This window comes from Ananas comosus, linkage group 6, assembly GCF_001540865.1.
Source record: "Ananas comosus cultivar F153 linkage group 6, ASM154086v1, whole genome shotgun sequence".
NCBI lineage: Eukaryota > Viridiplantae > Streptophyta > Magnoliopsida > Poales > Bromeliaceae > Ananas > Ananas comosus.
This window is the reverse complement of record NC_033626.1, coordinates 13,174,416-13,196,143: the sequence shown is the minus strand read 5'-3', so window position 1 is coordinate 13,196,143 and position 21,728 is coordinate 13,174,416. Positions and strand designations below refer to the sequence as shown.

The following is a 21,728-nucleotide window of genomic DNA, read 5'->3' as shown; positions in this document are numbered from 1 at the left end:
ACGGAACTAGCCACAGAGGGAGATTCGGTATTCGACATAATGCACGCGACAGGGAATTACACCAATACATTGTTGACACGTCACCATATGGAAGCTGGTGTGGGGCCCAGTCCCTCCCCGCGTTTTGATTCCGTCAAAACCGCGTGGGAAGCGGGCTACGTGGCAGCTTGTCAGAGGGTAAACGTTGCTCTGTTAATTATTTTCCTTTTCAAAAAAAAAAAATTTATCTGCCTTTTTTAGCCATTGTGTATTTTTTTTTTATTTATAAAGATGAATTACAAAGTACTTCCTAACTTTATCAAAAGATCTTATACCAATTTTACACAAAATAACAAAAAATAAAGTAATTTAGAATAAGCTTTTACACCAATTTACTCAAAATATTAGTCGAATAACTTAACAATCTTAATTAAAGTCATAAATTTTAAAATTATTATTCAATTTAGATACAAAAATATATAACAAAGAGTGGGTACCATGAGACAAATTTATAAACTATTCAGTAGTACTTGCGACACTAGTATTTATGCCATACTTATACTTAGCATAATAATGGTAAAGGAAAGGATAAAATAAATGTAGTTTTCTATACAGGAGATGATTATAGGTATACAGGACTAAAGCTCAAAGTGTTTTTTCAATAAATCTAGCATTTTTTTATCATGGGAGATGTGTTATGTTGGTTTACTTTGTGCTTGAGAGAATGATCTATTAATACGAGAATTTACACAGATTAAAATATTTCATGGTGATTGATTCTTCTATTTGATGTCACATTCTAATGTCATGCTTAATTAGTTGAGCAGCATCAGTTCAACAAGCCAAGCTAACTCAAGCTATTTAGATAAATACATGAATTATAACCAAACAAAGCACTCTCCTTATTTTGAGGGTTTTGTGGGCTCACAGGCTTTTTTTAAAAAAAATTGAGAATTAATTGCACCATTAGTCTCAACTATGCACAATTTTTATTTGTTCCTACAGTATATATATATATATATTTTACAATCATCTCGCTTCTTTTTTATTTTATTGCCATTACGTCCCAACTCCCAACTGTTAAAAAAGGTATTCAAAATAATGAAATTACCATATTAACGCCTACTTGGTTTTTTTTTGTACGTCAATTTTAATTTCTATACTTTGCATTTTTTTCACTTTATTTCTAAAAAATAAAAATACAAATTTTTGAATTTAAATTTAAAATTACTATTAAAATTACAAATTTAAACTGGCCAGAAATTAGAATTTTGAATTTGAATTAAAATTTAAATTTTAAACTTGAATTTTAAATTGAATCTTATTTTTGATTTTGATATTTGAATTAAAATTTAAATTTTGAGTTTCTCCTTATTTTGGGGTACACTAATTGGAAACTCAGAAAAGATCTTCTCTTATTTTGGNATTTTTGTTAAATCAGCGATAAAGATAAAACTAATAGATAGATAAAGAATTAATTGCACATTGTCTCCAACCTTTTTACTATTTTTTTTTGTCCTTAATCTCTAAACTTTGCATATTTTTTTACTTTAGTCTCAAAAAATAAAAATTCAAAAATTTGAATTTAAATCTCATCTTAAAATTAAAATCTTTATCTATCTATCTATCTATCTATCTATAATCTATAAATAAAATACATAAAAAAAAAAATTAGGACTCAACTATTTTATTAGTTGTATATGTAATGATAAAAGTTAGCAAGCGCTTTTTTTCATCGTCAGCGATGATGATGAGGATGCTACCGCCAACACTACCAAAGATTATATACTGGTTTATTTATTTTGTAATAAAAAATATATTTTATAATTTTTATTTATAAATTTTATGCTGATGATAATAAAAAATATTATACATTTTTGAATATTAAAATAATTTTTTTATTTTAAACTGATTTATTTATTTTAGTTATTTGGTTTAGCTATTTTAGGAAAAAAAAATATACTTTGATTTTATTCTTTAATTTTTAATTATTCAATGCTGCTCGCCGTCCTACTATACACAGATAATAGGTGCACTTGCTAGTTCTATTAAATGAACATTCAAAATGTCACAAGATGATAATTTCTATAGCAAGCTCATTTTTAAGCCTTGCCAACGCAATTTGTGCCTATAAAATAAATGTTCCTGCATTAGGTCTCAAAATTTTGTTAGTGGATTGTGCGGCGCATTGACAATGATGTTGTAGAAGATGATCGCAAAGTGGTGTATATAAATACTACCCTCTTTTATATTGTTGGGAAAATTTTTGGACATAGAGAATGGGTTTACGATCATAGCCCACTATGCTCCTTTTCTGGTTTAAACTGAGCTCTGAAACCGAATCTCTCGTTAGTTGTTAATTGCACAACAATTCAACTCAAATCTAACCGATTTGAAGTTATTGGATCCTATCAAGGATTTGATTCTGCTGCAGTGCGTTTGATTTGAGTCTAAATATTAGCCCCTATAAACATATGTGAATCAAAATAAATCCAAATAAATTCAATACAGATCATAGATGTTAGCATGCAGTGAGCAAAAGATGAAGAGCACACTTGAAGATTTGTAATTTGCAATCCCCAATCATCGGAATTTGATTTGATCGTCAAAGAACTTTGACTAGAGCTTGGAATTTTATAAAATTGTAGCTTAGAACAAACCTTCTTCCTTTTTTTCGATTCCCCCTCTCCCCCGACACCCAGTTGCCTCACCCGTGTAGCTTAATTCATTATTTTTATAAATAAAATAGGTAGCGTGTTACTTTTTTTCTAAAAAAAAAATATTAGTCGTTTACAGGATAATATTTGTCCATCTTATTTCACATTCAACCAACAGAGAGTAGCAGTTGATTATAACTTTTCGCGAAAAAAGTCAAGGATGCCCCGATTTATTATTTGATAATAACGTATCATGACAATTCCATTCAGATTCAGTTCATTGAATCAAATCTAAGTGCAGGTGTTGGAATCACAGTTCACAGTTTGTTGGGCCTACCATTCACAGGATACTCACAATAAGGATTCTTTAAAAAAAATATATATATATTGTTTTCCTTTTTGGGACCATATATTTTGTCTAAACATGTTCTTCAAAATAATAAAAATATTGCAAAAGAAATGAGATATGTTAATAACTTATAGCTCTTGAAATAAAATGAGATTGAGAGGCCGTAGAAAAATTTATATTTTTAAAGCATAATTGCAGTTCATACAAGGTTTAGTTTGATATGGTAAAGAAAAATGTCTTATATTTAGTCGCCAAATAAAAAAAAGTGTTTGTTTTTTGAGAAAAAGGTAGCACGCTACCCGCTTCATTCATTGGAAAAATGAACTAGGCTACAAGGGTGGGGCAACCTGGGCCCCTTAAATAAAAAAAAAAAAAAAAAATTACGAGTCCGCAATCGGGGGTAAAGCTTCCCACTCCTTCACCATTTGGGTTAGGTACCGGGTTGCCAATTCCGGGTTCGGCTCGGTTTTCCTGAAGATGAAGTCATTTCTGGCTTTCCAAGCGATCCACCAGCAGCCAACTAGGACGGTTAGACTGTTTCTCTTCTTAAGTAGGCTCTTCCTGACCGACCATCGGTCCCAGACTCGGTTCACCTCGTCCCCCAGATCTTGTGTTTGCACACCATCTTTCCCCATAACTAATAAAAACTTGGTAAACACACATTGAGAAAACATGTGGTCCACAGTTTCCTCTTCCGACCCACAAAGGACGCAGGTTGGGTCTTGGATCCACCCTCTCCTGAAGAGCTTATCCCTCGTAGGTACTCTCTTTTTTAGTACAAGCCAGCAGAACACTCTTACCTTTAAGGGGATTTTGAGTCTCTAAATTCGAGTGGCTCGAGCGTCCCTGGTCCCCCCATCCGTCAACGCCTTATAGATTGAATTTACCGAGAAGAGTTCATCCTTACTCCAACGCCAAAGTATCCTGTCCGGAATGGGTCGGACCGAGAGTTGAGAGATCCGTTCCTCTAGCTCCTCAAAACTGGCTCTCGTCCCACTGCTGTGTCTCGCAGCGCCGCCCTCAATTATTGGCCAGTTCCACCTCCCCCTTGTGATACAGTCAGCGACTTTCAAGTTTTTCCCCCCCAACGTGAGGTAGGCCATCGGGCACGAGAGATGTAACAAATTGTCCCCACACCATCGATCGTGCCAAAAGTCAATGGTCCGTCCGTTGCCTAGGTTGTAGACCATACCCCAAGAGAAGATATAGTTGAGGCTCATCACCCCCCTCCACCAGTAAGAGTGGGGTCTGAACGATTTGCCTTCCCTCAAAGGAATACGACGACGGTAGTACAAGTCTCTAACCACCTTATTCCACTGTAGCTGGGGCGCTACGTGGAATTTCCACTACCATTTAATCAGAAGGGCTTTATTCATGGTCGCAACTTGCAGAATACCTAGCCCTCCTTCCTTCTTAGACTTACAGACATTGTTCCAAGCCATCAAACAGCCCTTACCCGCGGTGTGGCGGCCTCCATTCCAGAAGAAGTCTCTTCTAAGTGCTTCAATTTGCTTAATCGCCCACTTAGGTGCCTTGAATACCGATAAGAAATATAACGGTAGGTTGGTTAAAACCGCATTGACCAAGATGAGTCTGCCCCCCCTAGAGAGGAGTTTGGCCTGCCATTCATCGATTCTGCAGTGTATATGAAAAAAGTAGCATTCTAGGGAAAAAAATATTACATGTGAACTCAAACTAAGCATGAAATGCTTTGGAGTTTCCTATTTATGTTACACAATTTATAAGAGGGATCATACAATACATGTACACCATTTTGAAATAAACCTTATTTTCTAATTTGAACTACACTTAATTAAATTAATCAGCAATTGATTGTTAAATATTTTTTTAAAAAATAAATAGCATGCTATCTATTTCGTTTATTTTATTTAAAAATATAAATTAATTAAAATTCGAATTTAAAACCTCAAGTATCAACAAGCAAATTTTTTACCACTGGCACTAAAAACGGTTGATAATTAATTGTTAAATAATTAGCAGAAACTAAATTATTTTATCGGAAAAACGATTTTATATCACACACTGTTTAAATTTTTTTAAAAAATATTTTGAGATGGCGTAAAAATGATGTAAGCATGTGGTGGCCTAAGAAAAAAGATTATGCAGAACACAGCTGGATACAGCTCATCCGTCGCAATCTTTGGACCATTACCATCACGATAATAATAATAATAACAATAATAATAATATAATAATAATAATAAAGAAGGAAAATAAAAATTACATTTCCTAAAGAGAGGAGACGAATATTCTAGGCTCGATTTGACCCGGCTCTTTTGATCTTTACTTAGATTGAATCTGGACCGTCCATCATACACAGACAAAGCCGGCCCACCTTCGTCTTCTTCTTCTACCCACGTGACATCGATGCTTTTTTAATTACCAAAATTTTTTTAAAAAAAGTAAAAAAGTTTTTTTTTTAACAAATAGATTGTACATAATAAGATATAAAAGGTTTTAATTACGAATATTATGATAGTTATAAAAAAGTTATACACGCTGTGCAAAGATTTTTGATAAGAAACTAATTTTGCCGTAGCTAAAACTTAGTTTGGTATTGAAATCTATCTAACACTATTAGATAGAATGGAGTTGAAAAAAAATATATAGGAATATATTTCTGCATTCTTTTATGGAACCGCAGAAAATATACGTACGGAAACAAACAAAATATTTCTTCATCATCGTTTCTTACAGCACATAATGCAATCTCCCTATAATTTCAAATAAAGTCCAAGTCGGATAAAGTCGGATTGGGCTTATTAGCATTGACTTTGGTTTTTTTAGGGTTGAATACGTGTAATAATACAGTCACACTTTTTAATTTCATAAATTATATATTTATTTATTTTAAAGAATTAGAACTTTGATTTGATCTACTAGATTCTAATTTCTAAGTCCAAGGTAAGGACTCTGAACCGTCCTCTTTACATCCTTTTTGGTACTTTACCACAATATAATGATTTTTTTGAGAATCATTTTTTTTTTGTTTGGCTCTTTAAATCAGTCATTTAAATGTAAAAAATTTTGAAATTAAAGATAGGTGCTTTTAAATTATAATGTATGATAACAATCATGTAGCGTTTGTCAAATTATTTTAAAAATAAATAAAGTAACGGCATGCTATCATTCTTTAAAAAAAAAAAGAAAAAGAAAAAAAAACTTGTTGAGGAATTTTAGTAAGAAGAAAAAAACAAAGCTTTATTAAATGAGGATACGTTGTGAACCTGAGGGTGAAGCATCGTGGAAACGGGATAAGCACAATAATAATAATAAGCATGTGAGGAGGGGTGGGGGCGACAAAACAATGGAGGAAACGGGAAGGAGAATCCACTCTCTCTCTCTTTACAAAAAGCGGAGAAAGGGAAAGATGCCGCCTCAATTTGGACACTTTTTTTTGTTTTTTATCTACTTATTATTATTATTATTATTATTTATAACAGTGTTCTGTTTTTGACTCTTCGGACTTTTAGCTTGCTTTGTTTTTCCGCACGTGCGTTTTCCTTGAAGCAGCGACGCCACAAGTTTTGTCCAACTTGTGATTTCAGTGTTGAAATAAATATCGACGCCGACGAACTTTTTCAGAGTTCCAAGAATTTAGAATCTAAACATGGGGCTTCGTTTCGTGCTTGCAATGTTCTGAATATAATTGGTTAAGCGCTTGAACAATCTATACTTAATTATCTATTGTTAAGGTTTCAAGTTCGAAACTTAATTACCTTATATTTCTAATTGAAGTTATTTCTTAAAAATAGAAAGAGAATATAGCCTTCTCTCTTTCTCCTACTATCTTTCTCTTTTTTAAAGAAAAGATCTTCAAGATATATACAGAAATCACCCTTTAAAGTTTGAACAAATGCAAAAATTAACTGGATTGGCCTGCAGAAAGAAAAAGATTCTGGCTTCCCCCACCAGATTTTTACCTACACTGACCTCAGAAGAGAACAGCACAATTCAAGTCAAAGTAGGATAACCCCTCTATCCACTTCACACGTGATAATGGAAAACTCAGCAACATCTTCGCGTTTAAATGATAATTAGAACTGAACAATAAACAAACAAAGAGATATCGACAGAGCGTACTCAGTAACTAAGGACTAATTTAAGTCACAATACTTCAACCGTCAACTTGGCAACAACCAAAAGCCTCTCAAATGTGTAAGGTCAGCGTAAACTAAACAAATTATCGGATCCGAGAAAATTTCCTCAATGGGAAGCAGCAGCAAAGATTAGAGTAAAAAAAAAAGAAAAAAGAAGTGAAATCTGATAAATTGGTCACAATACAGAACAAAGGTATGGGGACGAATCACCGTCCCTTTCTCCGACCCTTCTTCTTGCCTTTCCCTTTCTTCTGCTTATTCCCCTTTCTCATCTTCTTCGGTGGTCCCTCGCTGCTTTTGGGTGGTTTGGGTGCCAAAAGATGCTTCACGTCAAGGATGCCTTTCCTGAAATGCCCTTCAGTCGCCCTAAGCACTTTGTTCTCTGTCCTAATCTTTTGTTGTTTGCTGCTTGCAGCAGCAGCACGCTTACTGAATCGCCCAAGTAACTTATCCTATAAAGAATTATTATTCACGATTCCATAACTAACATTGAGCGTTGCAAAAGAGGGACAAAAAAAGATAAATTAGAGAGCAAATTACCTCTTCGATTTTCTTTTGTTCTCTTTTCTTCTGGTTCTTCATTGCCGGTTTTGCCACACTTAAGGGAGTGCGGTGCTTCTTAGGCGGCTGTTTACGAGAACACGAAAAGCATTAAGATGATTGAAATTGGCGAATTATAATAGCTAAAGTTCTGTCGAAGAAATTCATTACCTTTCCACCCAAGGCAACCACATTTCGGTTCTCCAACTGCTTCCTCTCTTTCCAGGTCATGTTAGAGGCACCTTAACAAGATAAAATGGAACATGTTAAACAATAGGAGAGAATCAACAATAAGATACTGATTGAGGTACATGCTACTTGCATGAATCAAAAAGCCAAGCAGCACAAATCTTCCTGATCAACGGTTGAACCAGGAACTATAATGTAGCTACAAATAGGTCAAAAACTTCAAGAATGCCCAAAAGCCAGAAGCCTAAAGTTGAATTCAGTCACTCATTAATTCTTTCGACTGTCCAAAACCCTATAGCTTAATGACTCTATTAGCTCAATAACCTATTCCAATGGAGTATCAGAAATTTGAAGTTGTGTAGACATTAGGCACTATCGGGTTTTGTCTAGTTCAATCCTACAGTTTTAAGCCAAGATCTAATTGCTTGACATGACATCAGTAATGCAAGGGAGTAAGTGCAATAATCTTCTGGGAGCATAATTTACAAGAAATACTCAAAAAACTCAAGCAAGTGGACAGATGTTTCCAAAAATAATTAAACAAAGACAACAGAATACCATATTCATACCCAAGTATTCTATATCTTTCAAAAGTTTTCTTATGTCCATGTCCTCATTATCGCTATCCGCCCTTGTAGAATTTCCAGAGGTCGGCTGGCGATACATATCTGAAAGGTTTCCTGACTGACAAGAAACAAATAAATTGGACCACATAAGATTCATCCAATTGACAGTACAAACAAAACATTGAATTGCCACGCCAAAAGTGAATTCACCAAAACTCAAAATAAAAGGCCAAGAAGAAGAATGAGAAAAAAGCCCAGCAACATTAAGAACCAGTTTCTCACAAAGGAACTTCAAAGCAGGTTTTCCTTTCGTTTGGATCACAGAAAGAAGGAGCTTGATAGCATATTTTCCTTTCTTACAACGGCTGAGACTCATGAAAGTTGGATCTCAATTACCTTGATAAGAGAGAAAATTAAAGAATGATACATGAAAATAAACTTTGATTTCTAAAAGTTTTTCTTTAGCAGAAAAAAATAGTTGAGGTGACTGTATATCTTAGAGTTCTTTAGTACTTTATTTCAATTGGAACAATTAACAAAAACTAACTAATCAGGAGGGAAAAAAAAACAAGGAAATATGCGGAGAGATTTTACCAATTTAATAGAGGAACAACTTCTCCAAGGAATTATACACGAAAACATCAAATAAATAAATTAGAAAGACATTAGTGCCTTTTCATTTGCATTTAAAGAAAGAGACATGTATAATACCATGAACTGGCGCCATTCACTGGACGCTCTGGGGCGAGATTTGGAAGCATACGAAGCTGAAGGATCATAGACTACTTCAGCTGCAGCATTAGATTTCACCATCCTCTCTAATGCTAAAAGATTTCCAGTCTTCCTGATAAGCAAAAATAAATCAATTTTTCCGCATATAAAACCACAACTTCCTGAACTTAGAATGCAACAACAAGCAACAAAAGCTAAAGGTAAAGAAATGTCTTTATACAGTAAATTTGCAAAGGATCCAAGTAGATTTCCTTGAAATACTTGATTCAGATTTAGGAATACCGATGACACGATGATCAGAAACAATCTCTACTTCATAATTCTATAATTAGTTATCCGAAATCTATGTAGGGTTCATACTAAGGTGCTTTTTAATGCATACTTTACATTGACATCATTGTTTTACCTCATCCTCAATATTGTTGCCAATCAACTGATTCTGGAACCTTATTACTGAAAATTTGGTATTGCTTCGTTTCAATCGACAGAAAAAAAAAGAGAACAAAAAATAAAGATCATAATCAGGATCCCGATTCAACTGAAGTTGAACTAGTAAAATTCACGGAGATTTTAACCAACTAATTCGAATAATTCAGTATGCTGGAGTGACCAAATTCCAATATAGATAAAGAAGAAATATATATAAATACAAAAAAAAAAATGAAAAAGAAATCTCTGGTCTAAACCAATTATGCTTTCGGAGATTTAACCAAGTTCGATTCATCGCTTATACGAATAGTAAAAGACAAAGAGAGAGAGAGAGAGAGAGAGAGAGAGAGAGAGAGAGAGAGGAGACGTACCAGAGAAGGAATGAGGAGGAGCTACTGCGTTGGAGCTCCGGTGGGGCAGAGGCGGCGTTAATGGCGTCGCGCGGCGGCGCTCGGCGGAGACCTGATTCGACCTAGCTCGAGGGGAAGCGACGAGGGTTTTAATTTTTGCGCACGAAGTTTCGGATCCGGCGGGTTTCATCACCTGCACCCGGATCCGTGATCATGGAATTTCCGGGTATGGTTAAAAAGTGGGGATTTTCTGACCCTTTATGGACTGGATATGAATCAAATAGTACTCGTAAATATATTTTTTTAAAAATATTTAAAATTCAAATTTATTTGGGTAAAAACGAAGATACTAATTGAACAATAACTGCATATCAATCAAGCAAATATATAGAACTATAATTTTTTAAAAAATTGATGGCATATAAAATTTTTAAAATTGATATCGAAAGGCTTTAGATTTGGATCTGAATTCGAATTTACAAAAATCTCAATCCTCGTGGGATGATTGGTGGATACGGGATCGGGTCGGATCGGATATTCTCCGACTAGCTTTAAACCCACCCTACGAAGGGTCAGGATCTTATTGGGCTGGACCAAATGCCAGTTACGGCCCATTACGGCCCACGTTTGCAGCCCATGGGGCCTCAGGAAAACTCTTCGTCGGGGTGTTAGGAGCTAGGCACGTGCGAATATTCGATGCTTCGTTTTCCTCTCTCTCCTCCTCCACCACCGCCTCCGACGACGACGACGACGACGACGACGACGACAACGATGCGACGCGACTCGTCGCGGATCCGCGGCGCCGAGACGCGGGTGCCCGCGCGCGCCGCGGCCGCGAACGCCGGCGATTCTGCCGCGCCTCGGGATCGTGGCTGGTACAACCCCGATAGGAGGAAGGGGAGAAATCGACCCCCGAAGCCCTACCGTCGATGGTTTGAGGCCGAGGGCGATCGATCCCTGTCCAGTTCCAAAGGAGGTAATTTGTTTTCGATTCATTAGATTAGGGTTTTCATAACAAGATGTAATTTTCATTGGAATAACGATAGAAATGATTTGGTTTGGTGGTTTTGTAGCAGAGGCTATGGTGTTCTTCTTATCAATAACGCACAGATCAAAGCCCTAAAATTTAAAACTTGGGAGTTCCTGAAGCTGAGTCTTTGCAGGATAACAAAAATTGCAGCAAAAAATCTGAGTTTTTAAAGCATATTACCATACCTCAACAGCCTAACTGGTTAATAGAATTCCTTATGGCTATGCATAATGCAGTTGGATTCTGATCTTGGCTTCTGTTGTTATGTTATGTAGCATAGCTTTTCTTTTGGTAGTTCCTTTTTGAAAAGTCCCATTTGCATGCGGCATGGCCCCGTCCCCTCACCATAGGATTTTCTCGAAGAGAGGATATTATGATATTTCATGTGGTCAATCGCTTGTTCGTTCATGCTACCATCTAAATAGTAACCTGGAGATTTTGATCGAAAAACAATTGGATCGTCACATATAGGTATCAGGAGGTCAGTCCAACTAAAAAGAGTTAGGGTATTTTTCAACTCAAGAATATACATATGTCCTTAGAATTTTAGAACCAATTATTTTCTCTTTTCTTAAGAAAGAAAAATCAGTTTGTAAAAACATGATAATAATTAAAAAAAGAATAGGGCGATCTGAATGAAAGCATGTAATTGGAAGCTTGCGAGAAAAATTTGCCAATCTAAAAATGTGCAGGGTTTTGCTCTTTAGATGCAAGTTGATGAAGAGCAAATCTATGAGTTGACTAGTTTCTAAATCTTTCAGAGAAAGAAAAATAAGAAAGGAAAGAAAAACTTATATTAGGTCCAAAAAAGAGAATGTGTGAAATGAATTCTTATTTACTTGGTTAAATTGGAAGTAAAACGTCCAATTTTGCAGTCATTTTCTTCATACTGGAAAATCATCAAAACCATCTGTTGTGCTTGGAAAAATGGGGGCTTTCCAGTCTTTGATCTGTATTTACCTAAATTTAACTACAGGACTGATGAAAAGTGAATAACTCTTAATCTGGTTTCTCTTTAATTTCTTTCTCATCCACTTTCCTTGTTACCAGATTCCTTTCTGCTCATTTCATATAATATTCTCGGAGACAACAATGCTTTCAACCACCGTGACCTTTATTGGAACATTCCCTGTGACATTATGAAGTGGAATTCAAGAAAAGGACTAATTTGTCGGGAAATCATTCATTGGAATGCTGATTTAGTTTGTCTGCAGGCAAGATTTTGTTCAGGACTGTGATGAGGTTGCTTTTTTAATGTTAAAGAACCTGTTGATTGGCAGTTCCTTTCTTAACCAAAATGGTTATACTAATCAATATTCGCTTGATTCCTTCTTGTACCCAATTCAGGAAGTAGATAGATACGAGGACATCTTAGTTCATATGAAACGGAAAGAATATGCTGGTTGCTACAAGGTGCATGTTTCCTCTTTCTCAGTAGAGTTGGTTTCTGGTCAATTTTCAGTAAATTTGTTATTGTACAAAATATATTACTATTTTACAGGGGCGATCTGGAGATGCAAAAGATGGATGTGCTATATTTTGGAAAGAAAAGCGGTGAGTTTCTTTTGCGTTTCCCAGTATTATTTTAACATTCTGAGTAAATCCATTTGCTTTGTAACTTCTTTTGCAGGTTCCGTCTACTTGAGGAAGAAAGCATCGACTTTAGCAGTATTGGGCTTCGTAATAATGTTGCTCAACTCCTTGTTTTTGAGGTATGAGTTCATATAAAGTTATGTAATATACTATATTTGGCTATATAATACATGTTATGCTCAATTTCTTAGCTTTTTCGCTGTCAGGTTGATGAAGCTAGTAAGTTAGTTGTTGGAAACATCCATGTATTATTTAATCCCAAGCGTGGGGATATTAAGTTGGGTCAGGTATGTTACTTCACAATATGGAATTGCTGGTTCTCATTTGGGAGAGAAAAATTATATGAGCTCCTTTTCTACATGAACTTCCTGATACATATGAAGATGCTATCTAAGGTGTTTTAGTACTCTGTGTTCAGATCCGCATGTTTTTGTTGAAAGCAGATGCTCTTTCAAGAAAATGGGATAGTATTCCTATTCTACTTGCTGGTGATTTTAACAGTACACCTGATGTATGTTATTCTTGTACTTTTGTTTTATTCAATTGATCCTTCAGTTTATTAATAGCAAAATATTCTATTTGGGGTGGATAAATTATCCAATATTGAGAGTAAGAATGGCTCTACAACGGTATAAATAGAACAAACAAAAAAAGAGGCCCACATTTAATAGTTTTCGTCCTCAGTGGAATGAATGCTGTACAGAACTTTTTGTCACTCTGAACTTGCATCAGTCCTTATAAAACTTCCACAAGAGAATTGAGATCTGGTTGCATTTAATCTTTGCACACTGTCTGACTGATTTCTTTCATTTCTCATGGATAGAGTGCAATCTACAAGTTTTTGTCAACCTCAGAGGTACTGAACTGTTACTAATCTGTTATAGAAGATTGTGACATCCATGATAATATTTTTATCGACACTAACTTAATACTTCATCTGTGTCTGTATATTTTGTTTTTTATAGCTCAATATATCTGAACATGATAGAAGGCATTTATCTGGGATGGATAACTGCCAGTTTGGTCTATATGCCTTTCCAAGGTAATGAAGAAGCAATATAGTATGGTACAGTAAATAGCAAATGCTAGACTATGGTCTGTTATTGCACGTCATTTATGTAAGACCTTGTCATTTTCATCTTTTCTCTTCCTTTACCCGCAAGTACTTCTTTGCAGCTTTTTGAAGTTCAAATGGACAAATGATGAAGTGAGAAACGCAACAGGTTATTCAAAAAGCGAGCAAGTTAAACATCCATTGAAGTTGCGGAGTTCTTATGCAACTATCCAGGTACAATTTCTATCTGATTTCACTATCAAATTTATGCATCTTTAGTCTGCAAATAGCAGCCTAAAAATGTCATCTTATTTTAGGGAAATGCCAGGACTAGGGGTCCTCAAGGCGAACCATTAGCTACTTCGTATCACTCGAAGTTTCTTGGAACTGTTGATTATATCTGGTAAACCCTTGAAGCCTTATGCACCTTGATGCTTATTATTCTATATCATTGACTTACATATTATTGGTGAAGGTACTCAACTGGACTTGAATGTAGAAAGGTCCTAGATACGCTGCCTATTGACACATTAAGGAAGACTGGGGGTCTACCAACCAAGGTATTGCCACTTAGTTATTTCTGGGCAACCTTAAGTGAACGCTTCTGCTTTTAAAAGCTAAAAATATTATTTATTTCAGTTAAATAACAATATGCCTGCTAAGTCATATGGTTTCTATTTCTCAATTGTTTTATTGCTCAGTGTGAAATTTTAATGTTTGAAGTGTGGAAATACTATTGAAAATGTACTATGCTCTTCCTTATGATTTTGGTAAAGTTGTAAAAATTAACATCATATTCTTCTCTCTGTTTTTAAGGTAACTTTGAGCATTTATTCAACCATCTTTGACTTTGTTGTTTCCTCATCATGTAAAAGGCGTAATGAGCCATCGCAAGTTGACGAAAAAAGGTGTCGCTTGGCTTATTTATTATGGGACAGCATTTGCTCAAACATCAGCATGTTTGGCTATATAATTTGCATGTCTGCTTTTGGCAGAGGTGGACTCTGAATTTTGTTTTTAATATTTTCTTTGCTAACTAAAGTTGTCTCAAAATATAGGAAATGGGAAGTGATCACTTGGCGCTGGTTGCTGAATTCGTCTTTACAGAACCCAGCGAGTTAGATCACCCACACTCAACTGACGATTCAGCAGAAGAAGAGACTATAATCAGCAAATCTGTATAAGCTTTTTATTGTTGCAAAAGAGGAAAAGAAAATTCAGTCAACTTAGGTGGAAAAGCGGCAGAAGAGAAAAGTTGGATGAGGGAAAAAGCAATGCGGAGCCTGCAAAGAAAAACAGGATTTCTCCTACCGCGTGTCTGGAGGAGCTTCTTCTGCTGTATATTTATATTTCTGGAACATATCTGTGCTGTAATATCAGTATGAATTTTAAGATTACAGTAAATGTATTTATTGTCCTCCGCGTCATCGCAATACAATGTATTTTGCAAACAAAGCAAACTCATTGTAAGGAGGCATAACACGAAGGATAAGGATTAATTTATTGCAATCTCTACCACTTTTCACTAAATTCATCTGTTTGGTAGTTTGCAGAATCAATCTTAACAATTGTTGTTCCTTTTTTTAACTTCCTAAGATTACATCTATTCATCTAAATTAGTTAATACAAAGGGAATTTATCTATTAGACCTCTACATTGTAAGCAGCTCCGTTGCCGCAGCCATGGAGAAAACGAGTAAAGAGAGCTGGGCAAGCATTTTTGAACTCTAGCAATATAATCTTGCATCTGAATTATCTCACACATTTACATGATAATTAGACTAACATATAAGAGTAGTAGTCTTTTTGATAATTACAGTACATTTAGCCATTAAGAGTAGAATTGAAATGTTGAAGCATCAGCTATGATATTTCTCAGACCCCCTATGGTGGAAGCAAACATTATGAGCACGCCGATAACAATGCATCCCTACAAAAAGGATGATTCCGCATGAACAAAACACATAAAAAAAAAGAAAAAGAAAGAGAAAATAGTTTGATAATTACAATTTTAATTATAAAGGCACAAAGAACTTTTGGTGACTCACCCAATTTGCCACCCAAGAGAGGCTGAACCTCCTGGGCTTCTTAATTGCTAGCCAGATGATGCAAGGGAGCTGCAAATAATCAATTTCCAAAAGCAAAGGGTCTGATTAGGATATCCCAAGAGTTATTCTTGACTATGTGCAGTTACTTGTTAGTAGAGCTGCTTACAAAATAGGAAGTGGGTGTGAATCCGAAGCCTCCAAAGAAGCCTAGTAAATCCGCGAAAAATGGAAATGTTACTCCAACAAAGAGGGTGAAAGCTGCGAAAAAATTGTAATAAATGGTGATTTGGTTGCACTTTGTAGTAATGTTAGATTAAGAAGATGTTGTTATCTTACCGACATAAGCTGATCGAGCTATTAGACGGAGAGTGATCCCAGGTCGAAGCTTTAATCTTGTGATCAGTAGGGTCTCAATGGAATCAAAAACTGGCATGGCATAGACCTACATATATACTTGGATACTTTAAACTCTAACCTTAGATTAAGAAGAACTTACTTCGTTGGACAATAATTAGGCAAAGTAAAATAAATCCGAATATTGAAAATTCCGAATGTTTGAAGCTGAAGCAGCTACTGTAAAGTGTAGAGTAACAGAATAAACATGAACACAATGATTGAGTGCTTTTATCTATTCACACAACTAAATCCTTGTTGGTTTAGCTTATATACGAATCATGTGGTTTTTTTATTCTCTTGAAAGGTAAAGTAATCCTCGGATCCCCACAATGCATAATTTTTCTTAAAAACATGCAAGTTTTCAGTAGCGGCAATAGGCCGCGGCTATTAATAGAGCTATCTATGGTTATCAAGGGCAGATCAAATTTATTAAATTTGGTCAAATTTTGTTATTAAATAGTAATCATATTCAATAAATTATATGTGCAAATATGGAAATTGGTTTTAGTAATAACATCATTAAATTCGTGAATCGAATGTGGCTTTCATAATTAATGACGAAGTACTTTTCCACCTACCAACCAAAGTTGTGGGCCGTTTGGTCATTGTTAAGCTGTTTGGCACTAAACCACTTAAGACCCTCTGCATTGCGCAAAGTCGTAAAGTCGGCTTGTTTTATCATCTATCCTTTAATAAACACTAATACTTTAATTTACTTTGATAAGTAGCATCACTTTGTGTTCTAGTAGTCAATGTTTAAGGTATATTTTATTAAGAAAAAGGGACAAGTTTAAGGTATGTCAACAGGGCAGGAAAAGGACTAAAATTCAGATATCATCATGAACCATGAAAATTAAGAAAGCGTAAAGCACAAGTTTAGAGCTAATCAAAGAGATTAATTATCATCTACCACTGTTGCCTCTCTTTTTAAGATACCCCAGCCTCAAAAAGTGTTGATCCTCAATGGAGAGGTCCAACAAAGCGGCAAATTTTCAAACTCCACATTATAAATATGATAAGATCCATTATTGTTGTCGGATGCTCTACTAATTATATAGTTGTATCATATGTTACAGGGCAAATCTCACCAACCATTATCAAAGCATACAAAATAAATTCTACCGAGTTTTCCCAACTTATTTTAACATGATTTTAAGGCATGTTTGGTCCAGTATTTTATTCTGATTTTGAAATGGCCTGTAGTGTCGTTTGTAAAAGCTCTAACTTTAAAAAGCTATTGTAGATTGTAATATTATATGTAGTGGCTGGCCACGCTGCACTATGAGAAGTGGCTTCTAAATAGAAATAAAGTTGCTTTATTAGTGGCATTAAGAATCATAACTCAATTTTTATGTACATTGAATGTTACTTTGTTAATTTAAAGAGTCCAGTATCTTATTCTGTGGTGAAAGATCAGTTTGGACCAAATTATATTCCAAATGGCAGGAGGTCGGGTTGAATCGAATTATGTTCGTAGTAACGGGAGACTAATTAGACGAAGTCACAATCAAACTTCGTGAGCGTTGTACCTGCACACTTTAAGTGAATTGATTGAATATTTCAAATGGATCGAGTTTTTGGAATTAATAGTCAGCACGAACCTGATAGCTTCCCACGACATGCACGACGACCATGAGATTGGCGGCGGCGATGAGCCACGGCGGGCGGCTGAGCGCCATGAGCACGTTGTCGTCGACGTCCTGTCCGAAGGCCCAGTACCCGATCATGGCTACGGGGAAGTAGCAGAGCGCGGTGACGAAGTAGGCCGCGACAGTGCCCCTCCACATCGTCGCCTTTGACGGCTCTGCCGGCGTCGACGGTATCGTGGCCTGGATCTCCAGCACCACGCCATGGCCGGCGTACGCGAAGGCGACCTGCCCCAGCGCGCTGAACACCCGGAACACCGAGTCCCACGCCGTCGCCGACTTCTTGTAGCCGTAGCTCACGCCGCGCGCCGGCCGGCCGCGGGCGAAGCAGGCCACCCAGGATATGGTGGAGTAGCTGCAAGAGAAATGCAGGGCACGTATGAATTAATGTTAAATTTAAAAAGCTTGTGATTGAAACTAAGTTTGGAGTTAAATTTCTGACTTCGATTAGCATGTTTGATTTTTTTCCTTTGAATGCAGTAAATTAAGGTACAGAGAAATTCTACGCATCGAATAATTTTACCATCCATTTGTGATAGTTGTTCGCTTCGACAACAACTCAAATGCATTTTGCTGTAGATAAGTGACAGCTTGAAAAAACATAGTGAGAAATAAATTTCTATGATAAGCACTTGACACGAAATAGTTTTTTTTTGCAACTATAAACAGTTTGGCCCGTTAGATTTATTCGTGGAATTCGTAGGTAAACTTCGACAGTTTACGCAATAATATGCCGCACCGTCACTTTCCACCACAAAAAGTGTCGCAACTATAAACAAAAATAATGCACCTGAGCGACATAGCAGCTGCTGCAAATGAAACTGCAGCAACAGAGTTCAAATTGGGAAGCTGAGACAGGACAAACTGGAAGGATCCAAAGATGCAGATCCAGTATGACTGCCGCAGCGGGGCGCAGGCCGGGCACGCGATCTCTGCAAACTTCTGGAGGCACTTGCCGCCGGTGACCATGTACACCGTGTCGCACCCGACCTGCACGATCAGCTGCTGCGGCACCACGATCCACGGCCCCAGCCGTGGCCCGAACGCGTGCTCCCCCAAGTCGCGGTACCGGTCGAACCGCTTACCCGGCACGCACTCGTGGAGCTCTATCATTAGCCACAGTGTGTACAAGGTGATGCACCATGATACTACCAGCGCCAGTGTTCCAGGTCCCCTGCAGTTGTAGTAGTTAGTACGTAGTACGGATCAGTGTTTTAAATAGCGGTCCAAAAGCATATATTTTCGACAATTAAACCGGTTTTTTAAGTAAATTTAGTTATTATTTACTAACTAAATATAACTAGATTCAATGAATGAGATCTGTCCTATCAAAAATGTACAGTGTTGATATATTACCAGCCTAAGTGAGCCATTGCGTAAGGGAGACTGAGCACGCCAGCACCGACCATCGCCGTGACGTTGTGGAACGTTGCGTACCACCATTTCGCCCGACGAGGGGCGGCTTCCTCTGCGTTTTCCGCCTGAAAATACCAAATTGTTAGGGTTCATGCAACAAAGAGCATGGATTTTAGTTAGAGAGGAAGGGAGTTTCAAGTACTCCTAGACCTTGGGGAGAATTGAAGTATTGGAAACCATATTGAAAGAAAAAAATTAAGCTATGGTACATACATGTTTGTGACACTCCCATATATACAATGTACTATATATAATGTCCTTGTAGGTGGTTGCCATTATTCATAGTTTGTTGGAAAGGAACTTTGAATCTTTTTGTGCTCTGGGAACCAAACATACATTAGAATAGATGAAAGCATCTTGCGTTGGGTACTAATTATGATAAAAAAGATAAAAGGAGAGGTCTCAAATCACTCATATAATAGGAAAACTTATCATGTTTCATAAGGTGGAATTGATACTTACTGTACTAGGTAACCCCACTCTATATATTAGATAAGTAATTGCTGAGACTATCATTTCTCATTTTGAATAACAAAAAAAAAAAAAACAAGAAAAAAGGTGAATGATATGGGCATATTTCTCCACCAAATAGGAACAAGATTTTACACATTGTGGAGTAAAACAGTGAGTCATGTGGTAGTGGTCTGTTGACCATAATATGTAATATGGAAACACCTTATCAAGTATCTAAAATACTAATTAAAATGAGTAATATGATGGCAATATTATGGCCGATCACTTCAAGCTTTTCTTTTTAAATTTTTAACTTTCTCTTTGTGAATGATTAGGGAATTGACTTAGGAGGTGAGAAGTGCCTTTCTTGTATCTTTTGTCCTATATAAATTGCAAGGTTAACTCCTCATATATCTTGGTGAGGAGGCTACAGTATATCCGTAGTTTATGATGAAACTCAGATGTAAATCTTTTCAATGGATCCTAGGGGAAGTTTAAGTGACATTTTCATGACAAAACTTAAAGATACAGGAACAAAAGAATTCATCATTATTTCCTTGGGAAAATCAGACTAATAAAAAGGCTTCAAGTTGGATGTGATGTATGAAGGTTGTGGCTACAAAGGATTGTATTTAATTTGCAATATATATATAGACTATACTCTTATGAGTATAGAGCCTTTTATACTCATAAATTTTTTACCGTTTGATCTACCCTTTAATCATTTTCACCCGTTAGATTATACTATTCAACCAACCACCCACTCACCCCTAGGGGGCCTACTATCAACTTAACCGTAACCACTTTCATCCCAACCGCACATTTTTACATCTGAACGGCCGAAAAGTTATAAGTACAAAGGGCTTTATACTCATATGAGTATAGTAGCCCCAGCCTATATATATATATATATATATATATATATATATATATATATATAGTGCGGCTAGTATGCTTATGGAAGCACGGAGGCCTCTCATGCCACCAAGTTATTTTCGATGATGGAACTTTCAAATCGACGATCAGCACCGTTAGAATATGATCTAGAGCACTTGAAGTACCTAGAAAACAAATTTTGAAATCTTTTCGACATCATTTACCTAATGATCAAAGGGGCTCAAAATTAGTAATTTCAACCGCTGATATAAGAAGAAATCTCACAAAACGGTGTAAAGATATCCAAATCAATTAAATTTAGATCAAAGAAATTGATCTTAAACTATATAGTAAAAAGATCTATACTCTCGATCAAAATTTCACAAAATTTCGATCATCACTTTTTACACCGATAAACTTGCAACCGGCTCACCACGGCCATTAAAATTATTGATTTTAAGCCCACTTCGATGCACTAAGAAAACAATATCGAAAAATCGCATGAAATTTGATTTTCTAGATACTTCAAATACTATAGATCAACTCCAACGAAGCCGATCATCAATTCGAAAGCTCCGAACATCGAAAACAAATGGGAAGCAACAGAGGCCTCCGTTGCTGCTCATAAACAAACCAGCCAAACTCTATATATATATATATATATATATGAATTAGGCCGGAATACTATTAATAGTAAAACGCTTTTTTTGCTATCAAGTTTTTAATCCTTGGATGAAAAATTATAAGGTCAGAATGATATTAGTCGGTTAGAGTTGAGTGGTACCCCTAGGGTTGAGTGGTCCCCACTGGGTTATAGTATTTAATCCAATAGTTAGAAATAATGAAAAGAGTTGATCCAAAGGCTAAAAAACTGGTAGCAACAATGAAATTTTACTACTAATAATAGCCCAATCCAACTCTATATATATATATACATGAAAATAAAATTTTATTTCTTAAGATGCAGCAAGTATAAAGGCCATGATTAACTTTTTCCCTCTTCTCATCAAATTGAAAACTAACCAGCATAGAGTTTATATAACAAAACTCAGGTCTTTTTCAATCAGGAGTATAGTACATTTTCATTTTCATGCTCATGATTTGTCATAAATTGGCCTTTATAATATTGATTTGTCTAGTTAAATGGTTAGTACAATACAACAAGCAGCTGATTTCGGAGTCCGATTGAACCGGGTCCGAGAAGACCGGGCCTTTACTAGACCGGACCGGGAGTACCAAAATATTCATTTTATTTTTGGGCCATAAGTTTTTGGGCTGGGTTTCGGGCCGGCCTAATGGGGAGCT

General features: G+C 36.1%; 3 protein-coding genes across 4 annotated transcripts; 1 reads left to right on the top strand and 2 right to left on the bottom strand.

Moving 5' to 3' along the window:
- LOC109711678 lies at nucleotides 7,058–10,105 on the bottom strand. 2 transcript variants are annotated; one of them, XM_020234830.1, is made up of 6 exons: nucleotides 9,934–10,105; nucleotides 9,113–9,241; nucleotides 8,405–8,519; nucleotides 7,818–7,888; nucleotides 7,647–7,733; nucleotides 7,058–7,558 (listed from the first exon to the last, which is right to left on the bottom strand). In XM_020234830.1, the coding sequence occupies exons 2-6, from the start codon at nucleotides 9,212–9,214 to the stop codon at nucleotides 7,313–7,315; spliced, it is 621 nt and encodes a 206-aa protein (XP_020090419.1). In that variant the 5' UTR covers nucleotides 9,215–9,241; nucleotides 9,934–10,105; the 3' UTR covers nucleotides 7,058–7,312. The 2 variants fall into 2 exon arrangements, with proteins under 2 accessions (XP_020090419.1, XP_020090418.1); XM_020234829.1 differs by having other exon boundaries at nucleotides 9,113–9,245; nucleotides 9,934–10,103.
- LOC109711676 (carbon catabolite repressor protein 4 homolog 3-like) lies at nucleotides 10,732–15,100 on the top strand (the record flags this gene model as incomplete). Its single annotated transcript, XM_020234826.1, is given in 13 exon segments — nucleotides 10,732–10,888; nucleotides 11,993–12,156; nucleotides 12,290–12,355; nucleotides 12,444–12,496; nucleotides 12,573–12,654; nucleotides 12,742–12,822; nucleotides 12,954–13,046; nucleotides 13,359–13,391; nucleotides 13,501–13,577; nucleotides 13,712–13,823; nucleotides 13,907–13,992; nucleotides 14,065–14,149; nucleotides 14,648–15,100. Coding segments are annotated over 13 exon segments (1,215 nt in total), but the record flags the coding sequence as incomplete, so codon positions are not given.
- Nucleotides 15,179–19,269, bottom strand: LOC109711677 (lysine histidine transporter-like 6). Its single transcript, XM_020234827.1, has 8 exons — nucleotides 19,245–19,269; nucleotides 19,035–19,159; nucleotides 18,469–18,852; nucleotides 17,634–18,033; nucleotides 15,973–16,078; nucleotides 15,803–15,894; nucleotides 15,637–15,705; nucleotides 15,179–15,518 (listed from the first exon to the last, which is right to left on the bottom strand). Exons 2-8 carry the CDS (start codon nucleotides 19,085–19,087, stop codon nucleotides 15,420–15,422), a joined length of 1,203 nt encoding a protein of 400 aa, XP_020090416.1. The 5' UTR covers nucleotides 19,088–19,159; nucleotides 19,245–19,269; the 3' UTR covers nucleotides 15,179–15,419.

Excerpts from the sequence above, each read along its gene's own strand:
- LOC109711677 (XM_020234827.1), bottom strand. The coding sequence starts at position 19,087 with ATGGTCGGTGCTGGCGTGCTCAGTCTCCCTTACGCAATGGCTCACTTA. Across the intron at positions 15,895-15,972 it reads AGCTCGATCAGCTTATGTCG|CTTTCACCCTCTTTGTTGGA; the intron begins GTAAGATAACAA and ends ATTTTTTCGCAG. Across the intron at positions 15,706-15,802 it reads TCACACCCACTTCCTATTTT|CTCCCTTGCATCATCTGGCT; the intron begins GTAAGCAGCTCT and ends GATTATTTGCAG.
- LOC109711678 (XM_020234830.1), bottom strand. The coding sequence starts at position 9,214 with ATGGTGAAATCTAATGCTGCAGCTGAAGTAGTCTATGATCCTTCAGCT. Across the intron at positions 7,889-8,404 it reads GAAAGATATAGAATACTTGG|GTGCCTCTAACATGACCTGG; the intron begins GTATGAATATGG and ends TATCTTGTTAAG. Across the intron at positions 7,559-7,646 it reads AACAAAAGAAAATCGAAGAG|GATAAGTTACTTGGGCGATT; the intron begins GTAATTTGCTCT and ends AATTCTTTATAG.